Below are 14420 nucleotides of genomic sequence, written 5' to 3' on the forward strand. Positions count from 1 at the left end.
CCCCCTGGGGATCCCCCTTCCCTGGGGCATCAAGTCTCTACAGGATTAAGTTCTTCCTCTCCCACTGAGGCCATACAAGGCTATCCTCTGCTGCATATGTGCCAGGGGCCTAGGACCAGCCAGTGTATGCTCTTTGGTTGGTGGCTCACTCTCTGCGAGCTCCCGGGGTCCAGGTTAGTTGACATTGTTGGTCTTCCTACGGGGTTGCCATACTCTTCAGTTCCTTCAGTCTTTCCCCTAACTCTTTCATAGGGGTCTCAGACCTCAGTTGGGGTGGGGATATCTTTTAAAGACTGAATCATATAATGTGGATAGAAAGTGAAGGTTAAAAGCAATTTTTTCTCTACCAGGATAAGATATATTTCTCAAAAATGTATAAGAAAAAAGATCTGAACAGAGTAACTATAACTGTAAAAGCATTCTCAGATTAGGATGTAGCTGATTGCAACTTAAACAACGATGTTAATATGTCCAAAGGAAAACAAAATATAATCTGAGGGACTAGTCCTGACTTGTTGTCTTGGAACAGAGTAAAGAAGGAATCGTGCTGGGTGTCTTTAGTCTGATGTGCACAGTATCGGCTTGCCAGGGCTTTGCTAGTTATCGTGGTAGGTGCGATGGTAATTGTAGAGGATGTGGGGATCACAAGAACATGATTAAAATCTTTGTTGGTAAACTGGACTTATTTCTGGGACTTTGCATTTGTGCTTGAGCCTAGCTGCTCCCAGATAACAGGGGATTTGTATTCGTTGAGAATAATTAATTGGTCTGGGTGTGTATTTCAGTGACTGGGTACTTTGTTGGTGTGCAGGAGGCTCTGGATTTAAAGATGATCACCTGCACTGAAAAATAAAAGTTAGATAGAAATAAAAAGAAATGGAGCCAGACATAGTATCACATGTCTTTAATTGTAGAACTTGGGAGACAGAGGCAGGTGGATCTCTGTGAGTTCAAGGCCAGCCTGATCTGCGAGTTCCAGGACAGCAAATGTTACACAGAGAAACCCTGTCTCAAAAAAACCAAAATAATAACAACAACAACAACAACAACAATAATAAAGGAATGGGTTATGAGAAATGAAAATTTTAGGGAAAATGTCAGTCTACAATAACCGCAGTATTAACAGCATAAGTGTCTCCTACTTCCTAAACTATGGTGAGGGATAACTCTGAGAACTAGCCCCCCCTCTCTGTCGCCTTCTGCTCTCTACCGCCTCCTATATGAGATGTCTGTATTCCTTTGAGCCTGAATACTTATGTATGCTCTTAGACGTTGGCATTTAAGGGGTCAACCTTTCCTCCACATTCCCAACAGTCTCCTTTGTTTCCATGCTCCCTTCCCTCCCATGTTCCATATATGAGAAAAAAAAATCACGAGGCCATTTGTGAGCCTGTCTTATCTTGCTTAGCAAGATGTTTCCCTGTAAAAAAAACACAATTTTATTCTTCTCTATGGCCAAATAAAACCCCATTGTGCATCTCTACTCAGTTGTTGATATTATTGTTGTTATTGTTGTTGCTTATTTATTTATAATCCATTCATTGCTCCCCTCATGTTCCGTTCCTCCCTCCCACAGTTCCCCATCTGATTCCTCCCCCTGTCTCTAAGAGGGTGCTCCCCCCATGATGCCTCCCCGTCCCTGGGGCATCAAGTCTCTCAAGGATTAGGTGCATCTTCTCCCTCTGAGGCCAGACCAGGCAGTTCTCAGCTCTGTGTGTGTCATGGGCCTTGGACCAGGCCCTAATTCAACCATAGGGATCTTCAACTTCAATCCGATGGTTGGGTATAAGTATCTGCCTCTGTTTCAGTCAACTGCTAATTGGGCCTCTCAAAGGACAGCCATGCGAGGCTCCTGTAGGTAAGCACGCCATAGCACCAGTAATAGTTTCAGACCTTGGTGACTCCATATAAGATGGATCCCTAGTTAGGCCGGTCACTGGACTGCCTTTCCCTCAGTCTCCCCTCCATTTTTCGTCCCTGAAGTTCTTTTAGACAGGAATAATTCTGGGTCAGAAATTATGACTGTGGGTTGATGACCCCATTCCTCCACTTGAGGCTGTCTAACCAACTACTGGAGGTGGACTCTTGGAGTTCCCTCTCCTCACTATTGTGCATTTCATATAGGATCACTCCCATTGAGTCCTGAGAGTCTCTCCCATACCAGGTCTCTTGTAGTTTCTAAAGGGTCCCCCCTAATCTCTCCCCTCCCCCCAAGGCTGCTTTGATTGTAAATAAATCCCTCCATTCTGCTGGTCCCCTGGGCTTCTCTTCTGTGTCTCCCCTCCCATACCTGATCCTGTTTCGATTTTCCCCTGCTTCTCCCCCTCCCCTCTCCCACTCAGGTCCCTCCCTCCCTCCCTCTGCCTCCCTTCATTATTTTCATCACCCTTTGAAGTCGGATTGAAGCATGCTCACTTAGGCCTTTCTGCTTGTTAAACTTCTTAAATTCTGTGGGTTGTATCCTAGATATTCTGTACTTTTTGTCTAATATCCACGTATTAGTGAGTTCATACCATGCATGTGCTTTTGGGTCTGGGTTACCTCAGTCAGGATGATATTTTCTAGTTCCATCCATTTTCCTGCAAAACTCTTGACTTCATGTCAATGAAGTCAAAACTCATGTCCTCATTCTTAGTAGCTAAGTAGTATTCCATTCTGTAAGTGAACCACATTTTCTGTATCCATTCTTTGTTTGAGGGACATCTGTGTTGTTTCCAACTTCTGGCTATTACAAATAAGGCTGCTATGAACATAGTAGGTATAGTGGGGCATCTTTTGGGTATATGCCCAAGAGTGGTACAGCTGGGTCTTCAAGTAGGAATATTTCCAATTTTCTGAGGACCTGCCAGATTGATTTCCAGAGTGGTTGTACCAATGTACAATACCACCAGCAATGGAGTATTCCTCATTCTCCACATCCTCACCAGCTTGTGTTGTTACCTGAAATTTTTTTTAACTTTTTTTTTATTTCTTTTTTTTTTTATTTTCTATATTCTTTGTTTACATTCCAAATGATTTCCCCTTTCCCGGATCCCCCCTCCCCACATGTCCCATAAACCTTCTTCTCTCCATCCCTTCTCCAATCACCTCCCTCCTTTTTCTCTGTCCTTATATTCCCTTCCCATGCTAGATCAATCCTTTCCAGGATCAGGACCCTCTCCATACTTCTACATGGGAGTCATTTGTTATGCAATTTGTGCCTTGGGTATTCAGGGCTTCTGGGCTGATTAATATCCACTTATCAGAGATTGCATTCCATGTGTATTCTTTTGTGATTGGGTTACCTCACTTAGGATGATATTTTCCAGATCAAACCATTTGCCTAAAAATTTTGTGAATTCATTGTTTCTAGTTGCTGAGTAGTATTCCATTGTGTAAATATACCACATTTTCTGTATCCATTCCTCCTTTGAGGGGCATCTGGATTCTTTCCAGCTTCTGGCTATTATAAATAAGGGTGCTATGAACACAATGGAGCATGTGTCTTTATTGCATGCCGGGGAATCCTTTGGGTATATGCCCAGGAGAGGTATAGCAGGGTCCTCTGGAACTCTCATGTCCAGTTTTCTGAGGAACCTCCAGACTGATTTCCACAGTGGTTGTACCATCTTACAGCCCCACCAGCAGTGGAGGAGTTTTCCTCTTTCTCCACATCCTCGCCAACACCTGCTGTCTCTTGAGTTTTTGACCTTAGCCATTCTGACTGGTGTAAGGTGAAATCTCAGGGTTGTTTTGATCTGCATTTCCCTAATGACTAATGATGTTGAGCACTTCTTAAGGTGCCTCTCGGCCATCCGAATTTCTTCAGGTGAAAATTCTTTGTTAAGAGCTCTACCCCATTTTTTAATAGGGTTATTTGGTTCCCTGGGGTCTAACTTCTTGAGTTCTTTGTATATATTGGATATTCGCCCTCTATCACATGTGGGGTTGGTGACTATCCTTTCCCAATTTGATGGTTGCCGTTTTGTCTTTTTAACGGTGTCCTTTGCCTTGCAGAAACTTTGTAATTTTATGAGGTCCCATTTGTCAATTCTTGATCTTAAAGCATAAGCTATTGGTGATCTGTTCAGGAACTTTTCTCCTGTGCCCATGTCCTCAAGGGTCTTCCCCAGTTTCTTTTCTATTAGTTTCAGTGTGTCTGGTTTTACATGGAGGTCCTTGAAATTTTTTTATTTAATTTTCTTTATTTTTTTTTAAATAAAATCCCATAAGCCATCTCCCCTCTCACTGTTCCCCAATCAACCCTCTCCCACTTCCCTGTCCTGGTATTCCCCTACACTGCAGCAGCAAGGCTTTCCAGGATCAAAGGCCTCTTCTACCTGAATTTTTGATCTTAGCCATTCTGACTAGTGTAAGGTAGAATCTCAGGGTAATTTTGATTTGCATTTCCCTGATGAGTATGGACTTTGAACATTTCTTTAAGTGCTTTTCAGCCATTCGAGATTCCTCTGTTGTGAATTCTCTGTTTAGCTCTGTACCCCAGTTTTAAATTGGGTTATTTGGTCTTTTGAAGGTTAGCTTCTTGAGTTCTTTATATATTTCTAGATATTAGCCTTCTATCAGATGTGGGCTTAGTGAAGATTTTTTTTCTCAATCCATAGGTTGCTGATTTGTCTTAATGACTGTGTCTTTTATCTTACAGAGATTTTCAGTTTCAGAAGTCCCATTTATCAATTATTGATCTTAGAATCAAAGCCATTGGCGTTCTGTGTAGGAAATTTCCCTGTTTGAATGAGTTTGAGGCTCTTTTCCACTTTCTCATTTATTTGATTCAGTGTATCTGGTTTTATTTTGAGATCCTTAATCCACTTGGACTTGAGCTTTGTGCAAGATGGTAACTATGGATGTGTTTTCATTTTTCTACATACAGACTGCCAGTTAAACCAGCACCATTTATTGAAGGTGCTTTCTTTTTTTTCTACTGTATGTGTTGGCTTCCTTATCAAAGATCAAGTGTCTATACATGTCAGGATTTATTCCTGTGGTGAATGATGGCTTTGGCATGTTCTTAGATTCAGTTTGCCAGGATTTTATTGAGTATTTTTGCATTGATATTCATAAGTGAAATTGGTCTGAAGTTCTTTCTTTGTTGGGTCTTTGTGTGGTTAGATATCATAGTAACTGTGACTTCATAGAATGAATTAGGTAGTGTTCCTTCTGTTTCTATTGTATAGAATTGTTTGAGGAATGTTAGTATTAGCTCTTCTTTGAAGGTCTTGTAAAATTCTACACTAAAACCCATCTGGCCCTGGGCTTCTTTAGGTTGGGAAGTTTTTAATGACTTCTTCTAGTTCCATAGGGGATTTGGAACTGTTTAGATAGTTTACCTGTTCCTGATTTAACTTGGATACATGGTATCTGTCTAGAAAGTCATCCATTTCATCTAGATTATCCACTTTTGTTGAGTAAAGGCTTTTGTAGTAAGATATAATGATTTTTTGAATTTTCTCAGTTTCTGTTGTTATGTCTTCCTTTTCATTTCTGATTTTCTAGTTTGGATACTGTCTCTGTGCCCTTTAGTTAGTTTGGCTAAGAGTTTATCTATCTTGTTGATTTTCTTAAAGAACCAGCTTTTGGTTTTGTTGATTCTTTGTATCATTCTCTTTTTTTCTAATTGGAAATGTTGATTTTTTTCCCCTGAGTTTGATTATTTCCATGTACTCCTCTTGAATGTATTTGCTTCTTTTTGTTCTAGAGCTTTCAGGTGTGCTGTTTAGTTGTGAGTGTGGGATCTCTCCAATTTCTTTATGAGGGTGTTTAGTGCTATTAATTTTTCTCTTAGCACTGCTTTCTTTGTTCCCCTTAAGTTTGGGTATATGGTGTCTTTATTTTCATTGACTTCCAGAAAGTCTTTAACTTCTTTCTGTATTTCCTCCCTGACCAAGTTATCATTGAGTAGAGAGTTGTTCAGCTCCCATGGGTATGTGGGCTTTCTATTGTTCTTGTTGTTATTGAAGTCTAGCATTAGTCTGGTGATCTGATAGGATGCATGGGATTATTTTCATCTTCTTAATTCTGTTGAAGCTTGTTCTTTGTGTATGGTCAGTTTTGAAGAAGGTACTGTGAGATGATGAGAAGAAGGTATGTCCTTTTGTTTTAGGGTGAAGTGTTTTGTATTTATCTGTTAAATCCATTTGGTTCATAACTCCTATTAATTCCACTGTGTTTCTGTTTAGTTTCTGTTTCAATGACCTATCCATTAGTGATAGTGAGGTGTTGAAATCTCCCCCTATTATTCAGTGTGAGCTTCAATGTGTGTTTTGAGTTTTTGTAAAGTTTCTTTTATGAATGTGGATACCCTTGCATTTTGGGTATAGATGTTCAGAATTGAGACTGTCTCTTTGTGGATTTTTCCCTTGATGAATATAAAGTATCCTTCCCCATCTCATTTTATAACTTTTGTTGAAATTCTATTGTATTGGATATTAGAATGACAACTCCAGCTTGTTTTTGGAAGCATTCGCTTCGGGGAGTGGGGGGGTTAGAAAAGGGGAAATCATTTGAAATGTAAATAAAAAGTATATTGAATTAAAAAAAAAAAAAAAAGAAAGCTTTTTTCCCAGCCTTTCACTCTGAGGCACTGCCTGTCTTTGTCATTGAGGTGTGTTTCCTGTATGCAGCAAAATACTGGATCCTGCTTGCATATCCAGTCTGTTACCTTATGTCTTTTTGTTGGGGAATTTAGTCTGTTGCTGCTGAGAGATACTAAAGACAGATAATCATTAGTTCTTGTTGTTTGTTGTTGGAGGTGGTATTATGTATGCATGTAATTCTCTTCTTTGAGACTTGTTGTGAGATGATTTTCTTTATTTTTCTTTGACATAGATACTCTCCTTGTGTTACAGTTTTCCTTCTAGAATGCTCTGTAGGGCTGGATTAGTGGATATATATCATTTAAATTTGGTTTTGTCTTGGAATATTTTGGTTTCTCTATCTATGATGTTTGAGAGTTATGCTGGATATAGTAGCCTGGGCTAGCATTTGTGTTCTCTTAGGAGCTGCATGACATCTTCTGGTTTTTAGCGTCTATGTTGAGAAGTCTGGTATAATTCTGATAGGTCTTGGCCTTCTTCCTGTACAACTTTTAATATTCTTTCTTTGTTCTGTAAATTAAGTGTTTTGATTATTACATGACAGAAGAATTTTCTTTTCTGATCCAATCTGTTTAATGCTTTGTGCGTTTCTTGTACATTTATGGCCACCTCTTTCTTTAGGTTAGGGAATTTTTTTTCTATGGTTTTGTTGGATATTTTCTAGACCTTTGAGCTGTGAATCTTTGCTCTCTTCTATTCCTATTATTCTTAGTTTTTTTTTTCATTGTGTCCTGGAGTTCCTGGATGTGTTAGATTAGGAGCTTTTAATGCTCTGTATTTTCTTATACTGTTATGTCAATTTCTTCTGTGGAATCTTCTATGGCTGAGATTCTTTCTTCTATTTCTTCTATTCTGTTAATGATGCTTGCATCTGTAGCTCCTGATCTCTTTCCTCGGTTTTCCATTTCCAGGATTGGCTCCATTTGTAATTTCTTTATTGTTTCTACTTCCATTTTTAGGTCTTGGACCACTTTTTACAGTTACTTCACCAGTTTGATTGTGTTTTCCTATATTTATGGGATCCATTTGTTTCTTCTTTAAGGACTTCTATCTGTTTAACTCTGTTTTCCTGTATTTATTTAAGTCAGTTATTTATATCCTCCTTAAAGGTCTCTATTATCTTCATAAGATGAGGTTAACATCATGCTTTTGAGGTGTATTGGGGTATCCAGGGCTTGCTGTGGTGGTAGAACTGGATTCTGATGGTGCCAAAGTATATTGTCTTCTGTTGCTTATGTTCTTGCACTTGCCTCTTGCCATCTGGTTATCTCTGATGTTAACTGGCCTGAGTTTCTCTGTCTGGAAGCTGCCTCCTATATCTCTGGCTACAGCAGATATCCTGGGAAATCTGCAGACTATGGGCTGTTGAGAGGGCCTTATATGTTGATCTTCCCCAGCAGAGGTACAGGCTGGAAGGGAGATGGGCTTCTTGCAGAGGGGGTTCTACCACATTTTTAAAATGTAGTCATCTCTTGATGGGCATCTAGGATGATGTTAAAACTTGGCTACTGTCTTAGTCAGGGTTTCTATTCCTGCACAAACATCATGACCAAGAAGCAAGTTGGGGAGGAAAGGGTTTATTCAGCTTACACTTCTGCATTGCTGTTCATCACAAAAGGAAGTTAGAACTGGAACTAAAGCAGGTAAGGAAGCAGGAGCTGATGCAGAGGCCATGGAGAGATGTTCCTTACTGGTTTGCTTTCCCTGGCTTGCTCAGCCTGCTCTCTTATAGAACCCAAGAATACCAGCCCAGGGATGGTACCACCCACAAGGGGCCCTCCCCCTTGATCACTAATTCAGAAAATGCCTCACAGTTGGATCTCATGGAGGCACTTCCCCAACTGAAACTTTTTTCTCTATGATAACTCCAGCCTGTGTCAAGTTGACACACAAAACCAGCCAGTACAATTGGCCCCTTGTCAACTTGATACACAAACACATCACTATTAAGCCTCAACCCTTACTTTCTTATTCATCCCCAAGATCTAAATTACTTTAAAAGTCCCACGGTCTTTATACATTAAAAGTTCAATCACTTCAAAATGTCCAGTATCTTTAAAATTCAAAGTCTTTTAAAAATTCAAAGTCTCTCAACTGTGGGCTCCACTAAAATACTTTCTTCCTTCAAGAGGGAAACATATCAGGGCACAGTCACAACCAAAAGCAAAACTCAAACTCCAGTGGTTCAATGTCTGGGATCCAACTCACGATCTTCAAGGTTCTTCCAAGGGCTTAGGTCACTTCTCCAGCTCTGCTCTTTGTAGCACACAGATTGTCTTCTAGGCTCCAGATGCCTATACTCCACTGCTGCTGCTGTGGTTGGTGGTCATCGCATGGTACTGGCATCTCCAAAAGGCTGCTATCTTCCACTGTAATTAGGCTTCACCAATAGCCTCTCATAGACTCTCTTCCTGGTGACAAGCCTCTGCTCCCATGCATGACCCCTTCAAGTCCTGGGTTATTAATTGCAACTGAGGCTGCACCTTCACCAATGGCCTTCTGTGGCCTCACTATGCCGAGAGCCTCAGCTGCTCTTCATGACCCCTTCATGCCTTCAAAACCAGCACCATCTGGGTGACTCTTACACAGTACCCAGTTATATATTACAAAATATAACTGTGGCTATCTCTGGAGCACACCCTCTGTGCTCTCAGAAAACACTTCCAAGAAGATTTCACATCAGCGATGCTGGTCTCTTCTTAATCACCGCTAATTTCTTAGCTCCAGCTAACCAGCATCAATAGTCCCAGTAACACAAAAGGTTGCTTTAGTGGTTCTGGTGTCTTGTTAATCACAGCTGATTCTTCAGTCCCAGCTAACCAAAACCACAGCATCTTCACAATCAAAACATGGCCACTGTAAGAGTCTTTAATCTTCCCTCTGAAATTTCACAAGCCAGGCGTCCATCTTCTGCACTGTTCTTAACATTGTCTTCCAAGCTCCTACAGAACTTTCCACCAAGCTCTTAATATCGAATGGATCATGTAGCCCAAAGTTCCAAAGTCCTTCCACAGTCCTCCCCAAAACATGATCAGGTTGTCACAGGAATACCCCACTATGCTGGTACCAACTTCTGTATTAGTTTGGGTTCTCTAGAGTCACAGAATGTATGGGCAGTCTCTATATAGTTAGGGAATTTGTCGATGACTTATAGTCTATAGTCCAACTCCCCAAAAATGGGCAACAGCAGCTGTGGATGGAAGTCCAAGGATCCAGCAGTTGCTCAGTCCCACGAGGCAAGCAGGCAAGGAAGAGTGAGTAAATCTTCCTTCTTCCAATGTCCTTATATAGATCTCCAGAATAGGATGTAGCCCAAATTAAAGGCTGTAGGTCTCCAGCAGAGGGTGTGGCCCAGATTAAAGGTGTGTAGGTCTCCAGCAGAGGGTGTGGCCCAGATTAAAGGCATGTGCCTCCATGCCTTTAATCCCAGATGATCTTGAACTCGGAGATCTCCTTGTCTTAATCTTCTGGAATCCATAGCCACTATGCTTCAAGATCTCCATGCCAAAATCCAGGTCAGAAACTTATATCTCTGAGCCTCCAGATTAGGATCATAGGTGAGCCTTTCAATTCTAGATTGTAGTTCATTCCAGGTATAGTCAAGTTGACAACCAGGAATAGCCACTACAGCTACGATGAATGGTACTGTGCTTAACATGAAGATGCAGCCATACTTAGTGGAAGATATACCTGGTTCTTGTGAGTATATGTCCAGAAATAGTATAGCTAGATCATATGGTAGCTCTATTTTTAGGAACCCTCCATACTGACTTCCAGTTGCAATTATTTATATTTCCATCAATGCCCCTTGCCCCACATCCTCACCATCATCTGTTGTATGTTTTGATGCTAACAATAATTCTGACTAGGGTGAGATGGGCTCAGTATGCTTTTAATTTCCATTCTCCTAACAGAGAAAGATGATATGCATTTTTCATGTATTTATTAGCCTCCAAATGGAGTTGTTCATATGGACTATGAAACATTAAAGTAAGAGACAATGTGATTTCTTCTCCACTTGACCTGGTGGCTGAATTGAATACCTCTAGACTATTGTCCCTCCTTCCTACTCCTGAGGCTGGTATGTGAATGTGAATGTGACTGGGTCAAGAGATGCCCGCACTGATTGTCTGCGCCTGCACCCTTAGAATATGTCTTCTTAGAATATGCCGCATCTTCCTTCCTGGGGTCAAGGCCAATGGCCAAAGCATTTTTAGGAAATTTCCAGTGTTCTTTGCTACTTTTCTTGTTATGTTGTTTTTGTTGCTTCTGTTCTTTTAAAACGGGACTGTCCTATAGCCCGGGATAACTTGAAATTTATTTCCTCTTGCCTCTGTTTCCCAAGTGCTGGGATTACAGGGTGTGCTACCACTCTCAGCTACTGACTACTTTTATTATTATTTTAAAGAAACATTTTGTGTAGGCAGACACTCTCTACTGCCTATCCCTGTGTGCTTTCCAAGAGAGAAAGTGTTAAGATGAATTTGTTAGCAAGAATTTGAAAATTCCTCTCCCCAGCTAAGTAGCTCTGATTGTTCAAAAAATGTTGTGAAATATTGTTGACTCTTGTTGTCAACTCTTGTTGACTAGAGTACCAATACAAGCCCATGATGCCTGGGCATACCAGGAATGGTGAATCTAAATCACTTATGATCTTATGGAGTATGTAACCGCCAGGAATAATGTTCATCTGCAGTTGATAAACATGACCACAGTGTCTTAGTCAAATGGAACTTACTTATTGTTAGGTGTCTGGAAGCCTAAATACAGATGGTTTCAGAACTCAGCAACTTGTCACAGAGGCATCTGGTTCCTTAATATGTGTCTCTCATCAAAGTGAACTTCAGAGGAACAAGTAGAGAGATGTGAGCCCATCCCTGCCCATATGAAACCAGGAAATTCCCAGATTACCTAAAGGTCCCACCAATAGACTGCCATGTGAATCCTCCTGGCCAGAACTAGCCACATGTGGCTTCCTTTAGCTGTAAGGGATAGTGAAGACTGAGTATTTTTAATCAGGCACGACTGTTGCCTTGAACAATCTTAGAATTATGTTGGCAAAGAAGGTCAGTGACCAGGTGGCATATAGTCTGCCCCAGGGTACCATAGTATTCCTTTAAAAGCCCCATGTGTAGTGAGGGACTGCATGAGTCCATTCTAGGTGGTCATCTTGGTCACATTCTGTGATGAAGTAGGTTCTCTGTTGACTGTGTAGGAGAGCTGGTGATATCACAACTGGTACATGCCTTTCCGTTCTTAGGAACTCTGTCCTTTCTTGGCCTTCCACACTAAAGATTCATTGACTTATAATGCAATAAATGACATGAAGAGACCAGTCCACCCAGAATATTCTGACTTCTAGGACCCTGAAAGACAGCCCAGCATAGACAGTCACCAACAGCAATCTTTCTGAGCCTTCAGCTTTGACAAATTTTCTATTTCTTTCAAGTTCAGAAAAAGACTTTTTTCTACTTAGGACTATTCCTTTGGGGTTTGAATCATTCCTCCATCTTCCCTTCTTTTTTCCCCATTCTTACAGGTATTGTCTAATTTTTGATCATAGTGTAGGAGGGAGCAACATATGTGACTTGAAAAGCCAGTATTATCATATGCTTTTCAATCAATACAAAAAATTTTAAGCTAGTAGAATGTGATTAAGTTCTAGACTGACTCCCTTTGGCCTTCAGCCAAGGCAGGCATAGTCGAGCAGAGCCAGAAGCAGCGACGCATCCCTGCATCCTAAACATGGAGGGAACATTGCAGTTTCTATGAGGAGAATATTGCAGTTTCTATGAGGAAACCCTGGGAAGTGTTGTCCACTGGCCTGTTCTCTGGGCCGCTTTAACTTTTATCTTTCTTCTGTACCAGAGTTGAAACACTGTCTCTTACTGTTCTTATGTTAGCTCTAGCTCTTTTGGCCTTTGCAAGTGGTTGGCCTGGAAGACATGAGGAATTGGCTAGTGCTGCTTAGCACTGTTCCCACAAGCCATGCTGTTGCCTGGCTCAGCTTCCTGACTTTGAGTCTTTTGTTTACCCACAATGGGTTCTGTTGAATTCTCTCAGTTTAGTTCTTTTCCAACTTTTGATACAGATTTCATAGATGGAAGTTTACCGCAGCTTCTTTCTTACAATTCAGCCCTTCACTGAAGTAGTAGTAAATCAACCCTTGGTTCATTGTGATATTATATTTTGGCAACATCCTGGCCACATCTAAAGGTGCCATCGTCTAGACCTCTGGTTTCCCCAAATAGATGCAAATGCAGAAATGCAGGGTAATAATGTGCTAGGATGTAGTCATTAGAAACAGAGTTTGCTGACTGTCTGCCTTCTTTATCATTTTTTCTGCTTATTTTAGAACTTGTGTTGATCTTTGAGCTAAGAGACAACAGGTTGTAATTAAGCTAAAACTGTCTCTTTGGTTTTTACCAGATGAGAATTCTCCAGCCAACTTCTGGGATTCTAAAAACAGGGGTGTGACTGGAACCCAAAAAGGACAAATTGTATGGCGAATTGAGCCCGGGCCCTACTTCATGGAACGTAAGTAATCGATGAACATGATACAGATACAGTATGAGACTGAGTAGTGTGCATGTGTGTGAGCCTATAGAATCATGAGTGTGACACAGTATGAGACTATATAGTGTTCATGTGTGTGAACCTATAGAATCATGAGTGTGACACAGTATGGGACTATGTAGTGTTCATGTGTGTGAGCCTATAGAATCATGAGTGTGACACAGTATGGGACTATGTAGTGTTCATGTGTGTGAACCTATAGAATCATGAGTGTGACACAGTATGAGACTATGTAGTGTTCATGTGTGTGAGCCTATAGAATCATGAGTGTGACACAGTATGAGACTGAGTAGTCTTCATGTGAGTGAATCTATAGAATTATATGAGTGTGACACAGTATGAGACTGTGTAGTGTTCATGTGTGTGAGCCTATAGAATCATGAGTGTGACACAGTATGAGACTGAGTAGTGTTCATGTGTGTGAACCTATAGAATCATGAGTGTGACACAGTATGAGACTATGTAGTGTTCATGTGTGTGAGCCTATAGAATCATGAGTGTGACACAGTATGAGACTGAGTAGTGTACATGTGTGTGAACCTATAGAATCATGAGTGTGACACAGTATGAGACTGTGTAGTGTTCATGTGTGTGAGCCTATAGAATCATGAACGTGACACAGTATGAGACTGAGTAGTGTACATGTGTGTGAACCTATAGAATCATGAGTGTGACACAGTATGAGACTATGTAGTGTTCATGTGTGTGAGCTTATAGAATCATAAGTGTGACACAGTATGAGACTGAGTAGTGTTCATGTGTGTGAGCCTATAGAATCATGAGTGTGACACAGTATGAGACTGTGTAGTATTCATGTGTGTGAGCCTATAGAATCATGAGTGTGACACAGTATGAGACTGAGTAGTGTTCATGTGTGTGAGCCTATAGAATCATGAGTGTGATACAGTATGAGACTATGTAGTGTTCATGTGTGTGAGCCTATAGAATCATGAGTGTGACACAGTATGAGACTATGTAGTGTTCATGTGTGTGAGCCTATAGAATCATGAGTGTGACACAGTATAAGACTGTGTAGCATTCATGTGAGTGAATCTATAGAACCATATGAGTGTGACACTGTATGAGACTTATAGTGTGCATTTGTGTGAACCTATAGAATCCTAAGTGTGGTATAGTATGAGACTAAGTAGTGTGTATGTGTGTGAACCTATATAATCATGAGTGTGACACAGTATGAGACTGTACATGAATAGTGTACATGTATGTTGAACCTATGGAATCATATTTGAA

The 14420-nt window shown here is 40.7% G+C and overlaps 1 protein-coding gene across 1 annotated transcript in view; it reads left to right on the forward strand.

Annotated features, from left to right (window-relative positions):
• The window catches only part of Hecw2 (HECT, C2 and WW domain containing E3 ubiquitin protein ligase 2), a 243026-nt gene that overhangs the window by 82200 nt on the left and 146406 nt on the right, over window positions 1–14420 (forward strand). Inside the window, exon 2 of the mRNA XM_052192901.1 lies at window positions 13023–13130. Coding sequence (XP_052048861.1) covers window positions 13023–13130 — 108 coding nt within the window. The remainder of the gene's footprint in view (window positions 1–13022; window positions 13131–14420) is intronic.

This window comes from Apodemus sylvaticus, chromosome 9 (assembly GCF_947179515.1).
Source record: "Apodemus sylvaticus chromosome 9, mApoSyl1.1, whole genome shotgun sequence".
In the NCBI taxonomy this organism is placed as follows: domain Eukaryota; kingdom Metazoa; phylum Chordata; class Mammalia; order Rodentia; family Muridae; genus Apodemus; species Apodemus sylvaticus.